At 42.1% G+C, this 18,876-nt stretch overlaps 1 protein-coding gene across 2 annotated transcripts in view; it reads right to left on the reverse strand.

The window, feature by feature from the left end:
• Positions 1-266: 266 nt before the first annotated feature.
• Positions 267-18,876, reverse strand: part of UNK (unk zinc finger) — a 37,922-nt gene continuing 19,312 nt past the window's right edge. For both annotated transcript variants that reach the window (XM_066588234.1, XM_066588235.1), the window contains 13 exons: positions 17,810-17,945; positions 16,117-16,234; positions 15,950-16,034; positions 15,387-15,529; positions 15,092-15,139; positions 13,916-14,101; positions 13,673-13,738; positions 11,003-11,177; positions 7,348-7,449; positions 7,067-7,255; positions 5,004-5,185; positions 4,434-4,691; positions 267-2,756 (listed from right to left, as the gene is read on the reverse strand). In XM_066588234.1, the coding sequence (XP_066444331.1) occupies positions 2,598-2,756; positions 4,434-4,691; positions 5,004-5,185; positions 7,067-7,255; positions 7,348-7,449; positions 11,003-11,177; positions 13,673-13,738; positions 13,916-14,101; positions 15,092-15,139; positions 15,387-15,529; positions 15,950-16,034; positions 16,117-16,234; positions 17,810-17,945 (1,847 nt within the window). In that variant the 3' untranslated portion in view covers positions 267-2,597. The remainder of the gene's footprint in view (positions 2,757-4,433; positions 4,692-5,003; positions 5,186-7,066; positions 7,256-7,347; positions 7,450-11,002; positions 11,178-13,672; positions 13,739-13,915; positions 14,102-15,091; positions 15,140-15,386; positions 15,530-15,949; positions 16,035-16,116; positions 16,235-17,809; positions 17,946-18,876) is intronic.

Raw genomic sequence — 18,876 nt, forward strand, 5'->3', positions numbered from 1 at the left:
TATTGCGCTATACGAATGTGAAACGCTGAACGAGAAGTGAATGATTTTCAACGATGATCTACCTGTGTAAACAGGCTGCACGACCACAAATGAGCTGGTGAGGATGTCACCAACTTGTTCGCTCAGGTAGGCGAGAGTCGTGCATTTCCTGTTACGTGTTCATAAACCATGTACATTAAAATGTGTGACTTTTCCCTGAATGGAATTTATCGATGCCTTTATATACACAAGCCTTTAAATGTGAACCGTAAAAAGGCAGAATCCAATTCAGAAGAAATGTTTTATTTTTTACTAATCAAGAAAAAGTTGTTTTTTCACATAGATTTATTTCATATATAAAAAAAGGAAAATTCACATGTCTAGATTTTGATACAAACCTTTTCTGATCATGCTGGACAAGCAATCTCAGCGTACAAAAGAAAAAAAAAATCTAGGAGAAAAGGGAGGCTTTAAATCCACCGTTGTTGGCCAAAACAACTGGGCACATTGCTAGAAAGGGTCATTGGGACCAATGGAATGTACTGTAGTATCAAAGAACAATACAAATAAAAACAAGACATTAGAACTTCTCAACAGTATCATAATTGGCAACTTACAAGAACTTCTGACAAACCAACCTTAGAGTGATGAGATATTCTATAGTAATTTTCACAGAAAGTCCACTGCTCAGTAATCTCGTATACGTATTATTATCCTGACCTACGTCCAACATGGACGTCATAATGAACAGAAAACCGTTATCAGTCCTGGGTACAACGGTTTTGAAAGACAATCCCCTAAACTAAAAAGAAGAGGAGTGAAGAATTCATTTTGCCTCAGACATCTATAAATACACAAGCAAATGTCTTCCATGCACTCTTTTACTGCTTCCAGTCATGCATACTGTCCCCAATATACTACCATCATCTTTGTGTGGTCGATTCCCTCTCGGGTAAAATCGAGCATGAAATGCAAAGTTTTAAAAAAAAATTAGAAAAAAAAACAACAAAAAAACATCAATTAAATTTGTTGAGAGGTTCGGATAGAATGGATTTCAAATGTCGACATAATGTTTTTGGTAAAAAGATATTTCCTATGACTGCCGGGACTACAATGTTATTTTCGGTATACTCACATGTACAATGCCCCCAGTATAAATAGCTACAAATATACATCCATTGTTACCTGGAGTCCTTTGTTAATACACAAGCCTCGCTCAGGAGGCCACAATACTTTAGTTGAAGTTATTTTATTTTTTTTAACACCAATCATATGTCTCGCATTTTTAGGCTGGTTAAAGGGGTTGTCTGGCTTCTATAAAACCCAGAATATTGTGACTTAAAGGGGTTGTCCAAGTGTAGGGAATGTTATCTCCTATGTATGCTCACCCCCTGCCAGACTCTGAAAGCTACATGGCTGCAGCGACGATGTGTCTGTATACTGCTGCAGCCAATCATTGTTCTCAGCAGCCTTTTGCTGTATATGGTTTATGCCAGTGATTGGCTGCAATGGTCATGTGAGTAATAAGGCACATCACCGCTGCAGCCATGCAGACAAAACCCAGCGCCGAGGATCTGTATGGCAAGTCTGGAGCCGGCAAAGGATGAGTATGCATTCTCTTGCAATTTTTTAACATTTCCTGCATTTAAAGTTTTTTGACAACTTGAAAAAGGACGACCCCTTTAAGATCCTCATTTATGAGCTGGAGCCTCTTTCGCTCTGGAGGCACATCCATGCAATCAGCCCACTGATTTAAGCAGGAACTGTGTTGTTTTTTTGCTTCCCGCTGCAGGGAGATTAATAAATGTGGTGCCCAATTCCTTGCTGGATGAAGGCAGCAGGTCACACACTGCTCAGCTGACAAATGGACGCCTCTCTAAATGTGAGGAGAGCATACAAAATCATGGCTGCTTATGCTTCTTACTGTATGAGAAAAGAAACTCCACTTGGGACACAAAATACTGAAACAATTACGGAAAAGGATCTACTTGGTTCCACAGACAGGAAAAAAAAACTTTGTCTATCTGGGGAAAAAAAAATAAAAAATGACACGGATCCTAAACCCAACATTTGTATGTTGCCTCTACTCCTAAAAAATACTAGTGAGGGAGGAGCAAAAGTAGAAATGACTGCCAATACAAGATGTCTAAATACATGACCCATCTTGTCTCTTGCCACAGGGAAGCCCTTGTTCACCATCTTCCATAGAAGTTCTGTGTTCCCATCTGCAGAAAAGCCAACCAGCTCTGCTGAAGGCCTCTTTTAAAGATTTTTTTTTGGAGAGCTCCTCAATGTGGATTGTAGGCGGAAAAAATATAAACCAATTGGTCCCATTAGGATAGATCAACGTAGGACAATTTTCTTGCATACAAATAAGCCAATATGCGCCTGGACAATCACCCCCAACATGGAGAACTCTGAAATGATTTAACGCAGAATGTCTCAGAGGAAAAAACTCAGAGGCTTTGTGGCAAATTCCAAAGGAATGAAAAACTTTTGTTTAAAAGTGCTCAGCTTTTGCTAGATTCCATTGTATGAATATATTTATATATATTTATAGAAGTATATAAAAAAAAAACAGGTCAGTTCTTAGAAGCCTGGGTCCAGGCTTGCAAAGGTCATGGCTGCAGAACCGGTTCTATAGTAAGCTGACAGCTAGGGCACTCTCCTTCCTCGGTCGCACACATTTCACATAGCACGCCGTGTTGGCACTGTAACATTGCTCTGTTCTGGTCCTGACACTTGCGACATTTCATCGTCTGGAGCTGGAAAACTGCCTGCAATACAATAGATTATTGTAAAATAAATAAATAATAGATTTTATTCAATAAATTGAATAAAAAAAACCAAATAATCTTGTTGTTTGTATAGCGCCAACTTATTCCACAGCGCTTTCAAGTAATTTATTTATTAACCCCCACCTGGGTAAGCTGGGTACTCATTTTACCAATCTCAGAAGGCTGAGTCAACCTTGAGTCGACTACCTGAACCCTGTGGGGATTGAACCTGCAACCTTCAGGTCGTGAGTGAGAGCTTAGGACTGCATACTGCTTCCATACAAGGCACACAAACACACAATAGCATGCAGTAAATAGCAATGTTTTTTTGCACTCTCTGCCAACACATGGGAGCCCTCTAAGTGTATCTTACTAGTGAAGAGGTCTCATCTGAGGGCTTCTTGCTCAGAGTTTAAAGACAACCCTTCTTCTACGGAACGCTACCCCCAGTTATCAGCTGGTCAGACTTTGAGTGGAGGGACGTTTTGGGTGATCTATATATTTCTCTGCTATGATTAAAAAGGGGAAGTTCGCAATGGGAGACCCTCTCTATAATGATAGGGCTGTTCAGTTGGGAAAGGTCATTAGTAGGTATAGTGATGCGACTCAAGACCCATGGACACGGAGCAATGAACGCTCAAAAAAATTTAAAAAATGCTAAAAAGCGATCGTTTGAGCGATCATTGTTGCGTCTGAACGTGCGGCCATTGTGCACTTTTCATTCACTGCTAGCTGATCGTTAAGTTCAGGCCAACCTAAAAATCGTTGTGCAGTCTTATCAGGAGTTCTCTACGGGAGAGTGGTGATAGCATTGTTTCCCATTGGAGAACAAAGGAACTGAAAGCAGATAAGAGCCCTTGGGCTATTAACTGCTTTCAGCTAAGGCTTCATTTGCACACTGAATAGATATTAAGTAGCTGAATAGCACTTAATACTTTATGCAAAAATGATGGCTCAAAGCTGTCAAACTGTCGTTTGAGTGATCATCGCTCCGTGTAAATGGGCCTTAAGCCAAATAGCTAACTAGATGTAGTATTACAATGTGAATAGTTTTTTTCCCCCGCGTCTTTTTTTTTTTTTAAATGTCCAGATATCTTAAGCACAATTAGTTTCTGATGTTGGTTCCAAAATATTATTGCCAGACTGTGTACTTTCATATTCTGCTAGGTCTCTTATTGAAAACAAATGCAAAACTGAAGCAGAATTGAAGCTTAAAATGTAAAAACGTAAAGAGAAAGAAAATAAAATTAAAGGGGTTTTCTTAAAGTAAACTATTGATTCATCTTCAGGATAGGTCAACAATATCAGATCAGCCGGAAATAGCACAGCTCCATGCACTATGCAGCGGCTTGAAATGTGAGAGAGCCTGCAGTAACATTCATAGAATGGTGGAGTTGGTGGAAGGGACCCCCAGGGTCATCCGGTCCAACGCTCTGCTCAGTGCAGGATTTAAGGACTGCCAAACAGTATATGAAGTGGTGTGATTTCCAGCAATCCCGGTGAACAATCCATTAGAGTTCCTAGAGCGTCAGGTCTTTGTTGATATGACATTGATGACTTCTTCTGAAGGATCGCTCAAAAGTTTACTTCTGGAAAAGCCCTTCAAGTCAAGCATACCATAATTTCACAATAGACATATGTAATTAAAAAGAGTACCTCTCATTACACCAGACTAACCTTATCAACCCTTTCAAGGCTGGCATGCAGCTGCTTCTGTAAGCTAAACAACGTGGAGAGAGGGAGACCTTCCAGTTCATTAATGGAGCCGTGCAGCTTGGAATCTTGTGCTCCTGGAATTCTCTCCAGCTCTTCCTGTAGTTTCTTCAGCTGTTGCTCTAGGGCGTCTCTCTGCTCCCGGGCTAATTCACATTCCATGCTGGCTGCTGTGGCTCGCTCGTTGGCCTCCTCAGCTTCTTTTTTCCAGGCATCACATGCCTGTTAATGTAGAAAAAAGTATAGATATTTTTTTTTTTCTTATGCATGATCTAATGTGCCAGTCCAAATATGTCAGGAAACGTGGCACCGAGTGCCCAATCAGCTGATCATCAAGGATCCGGAGCGGTGGACCGCAGCTGATCAACTATTGCTGACCTATCACATCCTGAAGATAGGTCAGCAATAGCATTTGTATGAAAAAAATCACTTTAACAGCCCAGACGTTTCTAATCTGCAGGAATGATAAATTCTGACTACGTTTTGTGAAAAATAATCTATAGCAGACGAACTCTGATATACTCCATAGTGTACCTGCTTAGCTTGCTTCCATGAGTCCTCCCATTGCTTGATGGTGTTACTGGCCTCCTCCAGTTCCTGCCGAAGCCTTATCAATTCGGCTCCTCCTGGGCCTGATGGAAATGCTGGGGATGTTCCTGGGGAATAGCTGCCAGATACAAAGTGTTCCCATATGCTATTATTCATCCCATTCAGACCTGCATAGATAGGAGGACCAACAAGCCAGGGTGTGATTAACAAATAGCAAAAGATCTTCAATCAAGCAAATCAGTAAGATGATAAAAAAGCCAGAAAACGCTCAACCACCTCCTCCCCTCTAACTAGGTTTGTGCACCAAAAGGCCAAGACCTCTGACAATGGATACAAAATGCATTCCACTCCGATAACGGACTGATGGGTCTGTTTTAATAGATACTTGTATTCCCCATTCAATAATAATGCAGGAACATCTCTTCTTGGTTGTGCCGTTCCTCTGTTATTCTTCCTAGAAATTAATTAATAAATTGACAACTGGGTGTTAATCACACTTTTACAATTGGGCGTTTTCCTACACGGTCTGACACTGTCCATCAGACCATATTGACCAAAGGAATATGAATGTCCAGCTGTCAATTCATTCATGCTGTATATTTGTAGGAGGCATAACAGAGGAACACCACAAACAGATCTAAAAAAGATGCTCCAGAATGGTTACTTAAAAGGGGTTTTCCTGAGATCCCACTTCTTTAGAAATCCCAGTCGCCCATGTGCAGAACATAAATAGCTCCTACCTCTCCCCGCTTGTCCCTCGCCAGCATTTCCAAGTCTTCCTGCTGACATATTGTTTACAGGCTGCAGTCAGCTAGAGCCGTCATGAGAACAGGCTGCTGCAGCCAATGACAGAGCTCAGAGATAGTCGCTTAGATCTGTCATTGGCTGCAGCAGCAGGTTTACGGGACGTCACAGGCCAACTGCAACCTGACAACAAAACAGCACAGCTGAGACCCGGAGTCGATGGCAGGAAATGAGCGAGAAGAGGAGGGAAACTCAAACTGTTATTTAAGAAGGAAGCCTTGCAGCTATAGCATTACTGTGCTCGTTCACTTTTGACCTGAAGGTTGCGAGTTCAATACCCGCGTGGTTAAGGTAGCCGGCTCAAGGTTGACTCAGCCTTCCATCCTTCCAATGCGGTAAAATGAGTACCCAGCTTGCTGAGGGGTAATAAAATTAGTTACCTGAAAGCGCTGCGGAATAAGTTGGCGGTATACAAATAACAAATCTCTTCCCCTATTCAGCCTAGAATGATGTACATGTCATGGTCCTATTACACAGGTCGATTATAATGCCCGAACGATGCTCTGAATGCTCGTTCACCTGACAATCGTGCCATAATACATGCCAAATGATTAGCTGACGAATGAGCAAACGATGATTCATTGGTTTAATGGCTCATTTACACAAACATAACTGCTTGGATCCACATATCCCCATGTAAACGGGGAGACATGCAGTTGATGACTGACAGCTGCATGGGGATGAACAACTGTACTCGGTCAGAGGTCAATAACACGGGCACATAATCTGCTTGTGTAAAAGGACCACTGGAGGGGAAATCAAATTTAAAATTGATGGGCTAAAGAGCTTACAGCTTAAGTTATTTGTCTATGTTCAGTTGTAAGTCATCAAACCTGCAGGATAAGTGTTAACTTGCTGATCGGTGAGGATCTCACTGCTGAGACCTCCGCCAATTTTGTGATGGGGGGGGTCCCATGTCCCAGTCCTCCTCACTGCAGGGTTACTGCACCCCCTACAGTGAGGAGACGACTGAATGGGGTGCTGTATGCGCAAGCACTCTATTCACTTTTAATAGGCCCGAGAAAGCAGGGCGGCAAGTGCTCAGGTATTTCCATCAGCCCCATTAAAATGAATAGAACACCGACTGCACATGCTCAGCCATCCGATCCCTGCAGTGACAGGCAGAGGGGAGATCAGCGGGGGTCCCACCAATTGGCAAATTATGCAATAACCTGTGAAATATTGCTACAATCCTTTCAAGTCCCTGTGATAGTCAATTAACTCACTGTACTGCATGCACTCACCCAATGTACTATGCGTGGCTGATGTACCAAGAAAGGTGTTTTCCGACTGACTGTGAGGCCCAGGTGTCTGATGAAGGAAATGTGAAGAGATGCTGACGGGGGGCGATGGCGAGGTGGAGTGAAAAGATGCCGAGCTAGCTAAGGAGCCAGGGATATTTACAGGAGCCGAGCTTTGCATTAGACTTCCACCTGTATGAAGAAAAGGAGGAGAATAATGTTCATGCTTTTCTACATGGCAACACAAGACATTGGGGCATAACAAGCTGCTGTAAAGTAATTACCTATCATGATGCCTCCGGGAGCTGCAACGGTGCTGTTGTCAAATGATTTCTCTAAAGCAGCAACTCCAAAGTCGTTTAGGTCGAGGTCATCTAGCGCAGATTCTGATTAACACAAAATGAGAATATAAAATGTTATACAAGGACATGTAATGTTACCCCATATTGAACAGAGTTTGTTACAGTCAGACCAGAAATGCATTCACAATTCTGCCGGTCGTCATTAAAAACTCAACTAACTGTCAGCTTAAGTTGACTAATTTTCCCTCTACATTAGCTTCTCTTACACCATATTACTGCAGTGTGTCCAGATTTCCCAGAATGCAAATCATCAGAGCAAACCGTATGGAAGAATTGAGCTAGGAAAGGAATGCTGCAAGATTCCAGCTTTGAAACCAGCAAAATTGTAAATGCATCTCTGGAGTATAAAACAAGCTGCAAAATGTGATTAGTACAAGTAATGCAGTGCGTTTACAAGTAATGCAGTGCGTTTACAAGTAATGCAGTGCGTTTACAAGTAATGCAGTGCGTTTACAAGTAATGCAGTGCGTTTACAAGTAATGCAGTGCGTTTACAAGTAATGCAGTGCGTTTACAAGTAATGCAGTATGTTTACAAGTAATGCAGTATATTGACAAAGCTACTCAACTTATTCGACTACAGCTATATATATCAACTGTAAAATGGTAAAAAAGTTTGACATGCTTTAAAGTCCAATCAGATGGCATTAAGGGTTTGAAGATACACAAATGTTTACAGTAAGTCTATACGGCTGGGTTCACACAGGGCGGAATTTCCGTGCACGAAAATTCCGCTGGCAAAAATCTCGTCCACACGCTGTGGAGAAGCTGCAGCGGCCAAGCCGCGATGAAACGGACATGCCGCGCGGAATTTAAAGCTGTGACATATCAATTTTATCGCCGTTTCTGCTGCGGCCATCTCTCCTCTCTATGGGGAAGTGCTGGCTGCAGTGGAATAAGCAGCTTGAAATCCTGTGGGACTTCAAACTGCGGAAGTCTCGTGGAATTTCCGTGAGGTCCCGGTGTGGACATTCTGCGCGATTTCCGTCTCGTGTGACCGCAGCTTTATGGGCTGAATTTGATGGATTATTACACAATTGCCTGTGCTTCTGCATTTCAGATTAGGCAACTAAAGGACACAGTAGTATACCTACCATAGAGGTGGACCATGTTACTGCTATGGGGCTTGTGGTGAGAGGGGGCGCTGAACTGCTTTTTCCTTCCACCAAAAGATTCAGTTTACCTGTAGCTCACCTAAAAACCAAGTGATTGGTGGCCCGTTTAAACAGGAGTTGCTCGATCTTTGAGCGATTGCCTGTTTACTGTGAATGGAGGCGGGTGGCCGAAAGAACGACTATTGCTCTTGTCTAAAAGCAAGGAGCAATACAGCTGTTGGGCGCCAAGAGTCGTTCCGTGTAAAGGTACCTTTTACACAGTTCACAAAAAGCGCAACGGGATCTGTATTAATCCAGGTGCAGTGAGCTCCATCTAGTGGTGTAGCAGGCAGATAGAATTTATTGATAAGTCTTTCATGGTATACATGGGAGTAAAGGAGTTGGAGATTTGTAAGGGAGCTCCGATCCCTGTGAAGGTAAACAGCCCAGATTTACTAACACTGTATCAGTTATGGCCTTTTTACACGGAACAATATAATTCAGATTATCACTGAATTGTGCAAATCTAATCGTTCAGTGTAAACACTGCCAGCAGCTGAACGGCAAACAGTCATTTGTACCCTTATCGTCCGTCTTTCAGTTTATGAGGGCATAAAAATCAAAATGACGATCATCCTGTGTAAACAGGTAGTTGTTCATCTATGAATTGCCTGTTTACAGTGAATGGAGGCAGGTAGGTGGATCTCTAGTCCGCTCCACCTCCATTCTCTCAGCGATCATAGCTCCTGTGTGAAAGCACAGGAGCGATTATCGCTAGGCGGACTATTGTCCTGTGTAAAAGGACCCTTTGATGGTGCAAACAGACTAGAATATGCACCAGATTTAACACAGTGTCTCAGCTGAATGATAAATCTGGTAACTCTTTAAACTGTGTAGACAAACTTTATACTACCCATTAGTTAGCTTTGTTTATGCAAAACACTGCGCCACATTTTGTGGTGCACAATACTGCATTTAGGCCACCCCTCTTTATTGGACGAGTTGTAAAAAGTGTCCAAAAGTTTCTGAAAACACATGATAAATATGGTGCACAGCCTTTAAAGACTGTTTTCTGGTACGATTTGAGACAGAAAACTGTCGTATTTCCAAGAGTAAATCTGCCCCACAGTGTGAAATAAAAAAAAGAATTGTTAACTTTTGAAAACCTGGAAAACCTTAATTTTTGCTTATAAGATGCATGTTCTGTGAAACAGATTGCTACTTTCACGTTTTAATAAGTCACTGCCTACAAAACATGAATGCAGATTTCTTTACTGTAAACGTGGATGGAGTAAATTTATCAATGCAACTGTGTAATTATAATGAAAACAAAGATCTGGTACCGTATTAGCCAGTAGAGCAAAATGTGATGGTTCCCAGCAAGAGAAACCAAGTAATCCTGTAGATATGATACCTTTTAATGGCTAACAAAAATACATGATGTAATAATAACGAGCTTCCGAACCAACGCAGGGTTCTTCTTCAGGCTTATGGATTGGATCTGAAGAGGCATGGATAGTTATACACACTTATAACATACATACTTATGACAAGGCACAGATATGGTTGTGATTGGTTCGCACTTAAAAGGAATTCTGCAACAGCAAACAAACTTTTTTTGTCTAGGCAATGACATAGGAGATATGAGAGTTTTGATATTGAAGGGCGGTTTCAAGTCACAAAACCACAGAAGAATTTGAGAATATAAATTGATAACAACCTTTGACACACTGAATACTGGGTTAAATTGTTCCCCAGGATTTATGCGTGAATGGGAAGTGTGAGACTTGATTGCACAGATAAGACCCCCATCAGCAGTAATTCAGGGACCATAAACTTTCACTCCCTTATCAGTGTTTAGCTAAAAATGTCAGTGTACCTCTTGTAGCATTTCTAGCCTGACGACCTCCCCCCCCCACAACAGTAATTTAGGGACCAAAAAACTTTCACTCCGCTATCAGTGCCTAGACAAAAAAAGTTAGTTTGCTGTTGCAGAATTCCTTTTAAGTCCGAACCAATCACATCCATATCTGCCTTGTCATAAGTATGTATGTTATAAGTGTGTATAAATATTCATGCCTCTTCAGATCCAATCCATAAACCTGAAGAAGAACCCTGCGTTGGTTCGCAAGCTCGTTATTATTACATCATGTATTTTTGTTAGCCATTAAAAGGTATCATATCTACAAGATTACGTGGTTTCTCTTGCTGGGAACAATTGTGTAATTGTACTGAAGAGAATGGCTTCACTGACACAAGTGCCTATTTCATATTCATTTGTGTCAATAAAAGCGCAGCATAGCGGTGAACAGCAGCAGATACAACCTCATGTTTCCCTGCAAGGGTACACAACATTACAATGTATTTTCAGAGCGGCACGCAGCTTTTTTTTTTTTTAGTGGTCCTGATAAATCTCTCTATATTCATTAAGAAATGCAAAATGTGCAACGTCATTTACACAAGAACCTGCAAAGGGAATTCTCACCTATGACTGATTCTACAGTGTCGCTGGTTGGGTAGAAGGGGAGAGCATTGGCGTTCATACCGGGCGTACCACTTATAGCTGCTGGGCTGGGAGGTGTAGCAGCCAGACTAGAAGTGATGCTAGAGGAAATGCTTGAGGTTAATGGGCTTCCCATCGGCAGGATTCCTAGGGCATCCTAAAAACATAACAGAAAGAAAAGCAAAAAGTAAGAAGATGAGCAACTGAAACCCCATGGAAGAACATCATGAATAGACACACATTTACACTGCGATAGCAGCAGATCTCATCATTTGATATTACACTGCTCACTCAGTTCAATAGTGACATGGAAAATAGCACCCGGTGACCATGAGAGGAGATTCGTACAGGAGAGCTGTGTACATGGCCAATGAGAAAAAAAAAAAAGTTAAAAAGTTACTTTTGCCTTCTTCTGAAGAGATGTCCAGCTGATATTAAAGGAGTTGTACGAGAATACTTACAAGTCATCCTCTATCCATAGGATAGGGCAGGGGTCCCCAACTCCAGTCCTCAGGGACCACCAACAGGTCATGTTTTCAGGATCTCCTATGGTAAGAACACCTGTGGCAATGTCTGAGGCACTGACAATAATTACATCACCTGTGCAACACCTGAGGAGATCCTGAAAACATGACCTGTTGGCGGTCCCTGAGGACTGGAGTTGGGGAACACTGGGATAGGGGATAACGTGCCGATTTGTGGGGTCTCACCACTGAAACCCCACTGATCTCGAAAATGGGGGTCCAGTGTTCCCCGCCCTCCTCATTGCAAGATTACAGTACCCCCTATAGTGAGGAAGTGATTAAATGGTGCGCTGATGGCACTCCATCAACTTTCAATGGAACTGCCAAGATACTCAAGTGCTTGCAGTCAGTTCCACTGAAATGAAAGGAGCGCTGACCAAGCATGCTCAGCTGGCACTCTATTTGTTCTGACGCGAGAAGCATCCCCACAGTGACAGGCAGAGGGAGACCCGAGACCCCCATTTTTAAGATCGGTGGGGATCTCCATGGGGAAACCCCCTGTGATTAGCAAGTTATCCACTATCCAATGTATAGGGAATAACTTGTAATTTTGGTACAACACCTTTAAATAGACATTTATGCAGAATTAAAATCCAGAAACCCCTGATGTGCGCAGTCTGTCCTTGGGGTGTTTAGTTTCCATAGCACGTGGAAAGCGTTGTGTATGCTCTGAAACCACAATCCATATCCTTCAAAGACTGCTCTTTCTCCTCCTATGTGCAATTAAGCAGCACATAAGGTATACATACAAGCAAAGTGAGGACCTGGACAACACAGAGGCACGCAACTGATAAGGAAATCTAGCATATGGCTATTTGCAAAGCTACACCATTTCCATAATCCTTCTGGCTGATGCTTTTAGACGGGTATTCTCAATTAATCAATAACCATTTTAAAGGACTTGTCCAATGAAATGTATACACAGAAAAGGAGATAACTATCTGACTTGGTGGGGGGTATCAGTAGGAACGGGATCCCCAACAAGTCCCCGAATGAATAGAACGGTACTTACTGCAATGGGACTGCCGAAGAGATAGCCAAATGCTTAAACTCCGCTATCGCCGGCAGCTCCATTAAAATAAATCAAATGATCCCATGTCCCCCTGTATGAATGGAGGGGCAGCCAATCACTGCTGTCGCTCCATTTACACGGAGGGACGTGAGACCGCTGTTTGTGATCGGTCGGGGTCCCAACAGTTGGACCCCCATCAATTAGATAGTTATCCCCCCTCCTGTGGATAATAAAGAACTTCATTTTTGTGGAACACCCCCCCCCCCCCCCCCTTAAAGCTGGTATCAGACAGTAATGCTGTGTTTTTGCCATTTTCGCTATGGGTGTTTTTTTGCAAATTTTTGTGGTTAAAAAAAAAAAAAAAGGCCCATTTATATTTTAGATGTAGGTCAACAGGAAGTTATGATATGCTGCACCGCAAATGCTGCATTTTTCTGTTGCAAAATTTTTTCCTCTCACTTTTGGTGCATTTTCCGTCCGCTGTGTTTTTTCTCGCTTTCAATATGTCAGAATTTTGTGGGTCTGGCTTTTTTTTTTAAGTATTTTCCCACTGGCTTCTCCACAGTAAAAACAAAAAAGGCCAAACAAAAAAAAAATGTGTGTGACCAAAATGCAACGCCAAGAAAAAAAAAAAAAAAACGAACAAATGAATGAATATAAAATACGAAAAACACCACATGCGATTTTTTTTTTAACAAAAAGAACCACCAGATAAAAAGACTACATCTGAAAGAAGCCTAACACTTCCAGAATATAATGGATATAATTTTTTTTTTGTTTTTGGAAGTCCACTGTATGTTTACAATGGCTAGTCGTTAAGGGGTTAGTATGGGTCTGGCTAAGGAGACCCCCAGCAAACAGCTAATGGTGTTGGGAAAAGCTGTGACCAGCCAGACGTTCTATTTCCCATATAATACATGGACAGCCAGAACGAAAGCCATTGCTTTTTAGTGTGCCCTACCTAATAAGGCATATGGGCAGCGGTTGTCCTGATGCAACAATCCTTGCTAGAGGAACCCAAGTGCAGCGCAGAACCTTCAGTAGCAATAACAACTGATCAGATCAAAAGCCACATACATACAAATGCAATACTTGGTGTAGCAATGTCTATCTCACCTGTTTTGACTGTAAAAGAGCTTGTTCTTGGCTTCTGTGCTCCATTGAGTGAGGTTTTAACTTTGCCTTGATAAAACAACAGATAAAAAGATAGTGAAAGCTGTGATTCATAGCGACTGATCCGCAGCGTTCTGGAAACAGCCGGGGACATAAAACACCGCTGTGTCCAGTCAGTGTACGCAACCAAACAGCCGGCATATAAAGAGACAATAACAAGGCTAAAATAAATGACGAACTACTGACCTGGTTTTTAAAGCTTTTGAGATAATCTGTTCCTACTGAGTCTTCTCTCTCACACCCGGGAGCTTTTTTGTAGCTGCCTGGCAGGTCACCATGAAAGCCAAGGTTATCTAAACTGTGGGGTTTTCCAAGAGATCCAGGAGGAGATCCACATGGATTTGTAGGACTTCCTAAACTGGCACATAGCATCTGAGGGTGAAATCGTCAAAGCTTGCATTAGCCATCACAGAACACTGCAGCACAAGGCAACTGTTTCTTTGCAACTCATGTGATACAAGTAACAGCAGACTTAAGTTATATCCTCATATTAGCCATTTTTATTGCTTTAATGCATTGAAAAATGGAAAAGAAAAACGACTTTGCAAACAGTTTTTACGCAAATTGTCCTATGGTTATGTGCCCACAGCTCCTATGCAGAACAATTTGTTTCCATAGTGACAAAACTACAAACAAACTTTTTGTAGTCTAATGTGGTTACCACTGTATAGGAACGTACAGCTAATATGTTATTTGCTGCAGTATTTAAGGGGTTTTACCAAAATTACAGGTTATCCACTATCCACAACATGAGGGATAGATTGATGATCAGCAGGGGTCTCACCACTATGGCATTCACTTATCTCAAAAGCAGAAGTCTTGTGTCCCCTATCCTCCTCACTGTGGGGTTACTGCATCCCTGCAGTGAGGAACAGGCTGAATGGAGAGCTGATCCCGTGAGTACACCAGAGCTCCATTTAATGTCAATGAGACTGCCGAGATACTCAAGTAGCAAGCACTCTGGTATTGAAATGAATGGAGCACCTACCATGTATGCTTGGCCAGCTCTCCATTCATTCTGACGGCACTGCGGAAGAGATGCATCCTAACACTGACAGGCAGAGGGGGACACAGGATACCCATTCTTGATGTCAGTGGGTGGATAGGGTATAACTTGAAATTTTGGTACAACCCCTTTAAGGGCTGACTGTGTACAGAACACCTTCAAGAAACTTACATTGTGGGACTTAGTCTGTGGGACCAGACTAAAAAGAATTAATGAGCCAAGTATGCTCAATGGCCATAGCAGCTCCGTTTTACAAATCATGTACATTTACTTGAGATTTCACTTTATATTTAGCAAGTCATCAACTCAATGTAAAAAAATGAAAAACAAAAAAAACCTGAACAACTAGTACTTACAGTTGCTGACGTAGGACTAGTGGGGAGATGGCTCATTTTGCCCCATACCTATACAAAAAAGTGGGAACAAAGATGACTGAGGATGTGTAGCCTAAGTCATGCAATGAAAGCACATAGCATGCATTTTTCTGACCGGAAACAAAGGAAATCCCCATTATACCCCGGTGTGTGAGAGGGGTGTAATGTCTAAAACCATACGTTCCAACATTAAAGCAAAACTATGCTGCATAATGTGAACAAAGTCCCCGTGCCATGCTACAAAAAACAGCATGTAAAGTGAAGAAGACAGACATACACTGCTAAAGTCTGGTGCATGTGGACTAGAGGGGCTCACAGGAACGGAGTCTCCTGCCGCAGATGGCATATACATGATAGGTCCGGCTTGTGTAGGGCTTGACACCGATGACGTAGACTGAAGATCGTCACAAAGAAGAGATTCTGAAACAAGATTGGCACACATTGTCAGATCACTATGGAGGAATTTCTAGAAGATAATGAATTTGTAAATGATCACAGTCCTTATTTCTGTAAGGTACCTTTGCATAGAACGACTGTCAGGCGCATAAGTGCCCCACCGCCATCCCACTGACTATTGCGCCTCTGCTTTCGTAAACAGCTATAGCCGTTCAGAGCATGGAGGCAGGGCGGGTTAGAGATCTCTTCCAGCCACTGGCTTCCATTCATTGCAAAACAAGCAGTCATTCCATAGATTAATGCCTCGCTCAGTGCCCGTCAGCGGTCACGGAACAACTAATAGCCCAAATTCTGTTTCCAGTGATTTGGGCAATAATTGCACTGTGTAAAGGTACCATACGTAGCACCCTGGTGTATATAGAGACGATTAATAGAGCAACATACGTTCAACATGTGCAAAGGCACAGAAGGGCCCCCGTGGACAGCTCCCAGACTGCTGCATGTCATTGCATTTGGTTGACTTGTAAATCTGTAAAGGATGGCAGGAGATTACCAGATACACTAATCCAGAATCAGGGATACAAAAGAAACACCACATGAAAGGCCATTACCTCCGGATGAAATTGCTGCTCTGTTCTTGTGTGGCAATATTGACACGAGTCCCCACTTTCGCACTTACTGGGGTCTCCCCATTCATCTCCATGTTTCACACTTGGACAAGGGGAAGACCTACAAAAACCAAAAACAAACAAAAAAAAAGTTACTTTAAAAAGAAAAAACTGAACACATTTGAAAACTTGTGCACCAAATCCTCATTACAGCTGAAGAAAGAATGGCCAGGACGTGAGCAAACATTAAGCCATTGTGAATGGAATCTGGACTGCAATATAGGCTGTAAATCATAATCAGGACTGGATACATAATGTAATTAAAGTTATGCAACCTGTTCTGCACATTAAAGAGTGTCTGGTTACTATTAAACAGATTACAGTACTGGTTTGGGGTGTAAAACACATTAACAAAAATCCTTTCATCGTTGTTGAGTTCTAATTAGAGAGAACAACTTTTATCTAATATGCAAATGAATCTCAAGTGTTCAGTAGGTAATGCCAATCATGACCAATGCTCATGCTCTCCTCTATAACCTTGGTCCCTTTGTCTTTATTGACAGCCCCTTTGCTGTCCAATGTCATTCTCTGCAGAAATCACTTGCTGAAATCTTAGACATGCTCCATCAGCAGCTATCAAGACAAAGGCGGATGCACAGGGAGCATGGAGGACATACCACAATAAAGGAGAATTTACACACACAGAGGATCGCTCAAAATTCATCAGAAACTGACAGTTTTGAGCGATCATTTTGCATTAGGTACTAATAGGCTAATCAGCCCGTTAGTAGCTAAATAGCTTCATTTGTCTGTATTAAGAGAACAGCGGGTGGTCTGTTCCCTAAATACATCACTTTTGTTTTCCAGCGAGACAGCAGCGGTTAAAGAATGTTATCAGCGCTGCACACTGAGAACTCAGCGTGCGGTCCCCTCTTATGAGGGATGACGGATTTCATGCTGACCTGAAGTCAGCGATGGACGTAAGTGCATGACGGGCGCACGTGTACATGCAAGGATTGTCGCTCAAAGGCCAACGATTCGTTGTGTGCAAAAAGGCCTTAAATGTAGGCTCGCTAATTTATTTCACATCCCTACTCAGCACTGTAACTAGTTTAATAGTGACAATGGCTCTGACAGATTCCCTTTAATCCTAAGTATGAATTGCAGAATGGTGCTCAAAAGGTGGACACACACTTTTAAATAGGACAGCAGGGCTCAAATGCTGCAATAGTATCTTTCCGCACACTTGGGTTATGTTCACACGGGGTGGATCTGCAGTGGATTTTCCCCATGCAACCCATTTCCACAGAAAATTTGCGGCATTTACAGTAGCAGCAAAGTGGATGAGATTTTCAAAATCACGTCCACACGCTGCCAAAGAAATCCCTTGCAGAATTTGACCTGCGTTGAAGATTTGGGATCCGCATTATGTCAATGATAGCAACAGATTTTCCGTATGGACTTCACCCCTTCAAATGAAGGGGTGAACTCCGTACCAAATTCCGCACCAAAAACTGTATCAAAGTCCACACTAAATGGTGTGGATTTTGCACTGTGGATCGGTTGCGAACAATCGGCAGCAAATTCGACCCTGTGTGAACATAGCCTCGATGTCTTACAAGAATACGGCTTTTTTCAATGATTCACACATGTTCAAAGAAAATCAAAATCAGACATTATTTGTCCTTAAACCTACCTATATTTATTTTGGCGTGGACTCCTCCTACGGTCCTTACTATTGTGATAATAGGGACATGCATATCCTTGACGGCAGAGTCGGGGAGGCTTTTTGCACTGTTCTGTCTTGTAGTGCCCAAGCACATAGGTAGTGTCTGCAGACAAGTGAACAGGAGAATCACTTCACATATCTGTACTTGGTTACTTGCAAGAACGCCAGGACGGCACCAACCTGGCATCTAACTTATCACATAAGGTTACTAACGTCTACAAGCACTATTGGGAAAGTCTGGCACAGCTGAGACACAACTATTAAAAGATCCAGAGGATAAGGATTAGCGAATTTACGTGATGGGGAAATGGGTTACATGCATTGTGGTACCCGATTTATTGGTCTTTCACCATCCGTCCACACTGAATGTCTGAATATGAGAATGCCAACCACTTAATGACCGGCCCAATTTAGTCCCTAATGATCAACCAATTTTACAGTTTTTTCCATTGACCTGGTTATGACGGGCTTACTTACGTCACAAGTTGTATTGTTTAAACAGCATCATTTTTGGGTACATATAATTTATTGCAAGACTTTTTTACTTTTTTTTTGGGGGGGGGGGGGGGGGTGGAGACTGAAATACTGCCGTTGCTTTTGGGGTTTTGTTTTTACAGCACTCAATTTGTGGTATAAAATAACATAATATTATTACTTGGATTGATGCAATTACATAGATACCGAATTTATATAGTTTTTTCATGTTTTACTATTTTTGCACAATAAACACTTCTAATCACACCAGGCTTCCCTGTGAACAACCATTTAGGGGGTGTTATGAGCGGATGACAAAGATTTTACAGTAAGTGAAAAAAAATCTTGTTTTCTCGTCTGTCTCATTGGGGAACAAGATCTTGGGACGTTCAAAACTAGTCCCCAGGGGTGGGCCAGGAAATACCTGTAATGTGTTCAGGACACTGCTGCCTGCAAAATTCTGCGACCCATAGCAGCATCACAAAATGCAAAGGTGTGAATTCTGAAAAATTTAAGAAACGTATCAAGTGAAGACCACGTCGCAGCCTTGCAAACTTGCA

This window comes from Eleutherodactylus coqui, chromosome 13, assembly GCF_035609145.1.
Source record: "Eleutherodactylus coqui strain aEleCoq1 chromosome 13, aEleCoq1.hap1, whole genome shotgun sequence".
NCBI classification, from domain to species: Eukaryota; Metazoa; Chordata; class Amphibia; order Anura; family Eleutherodactylidae; genus Eleutherodactylus; species Eleutherodactylus coqui.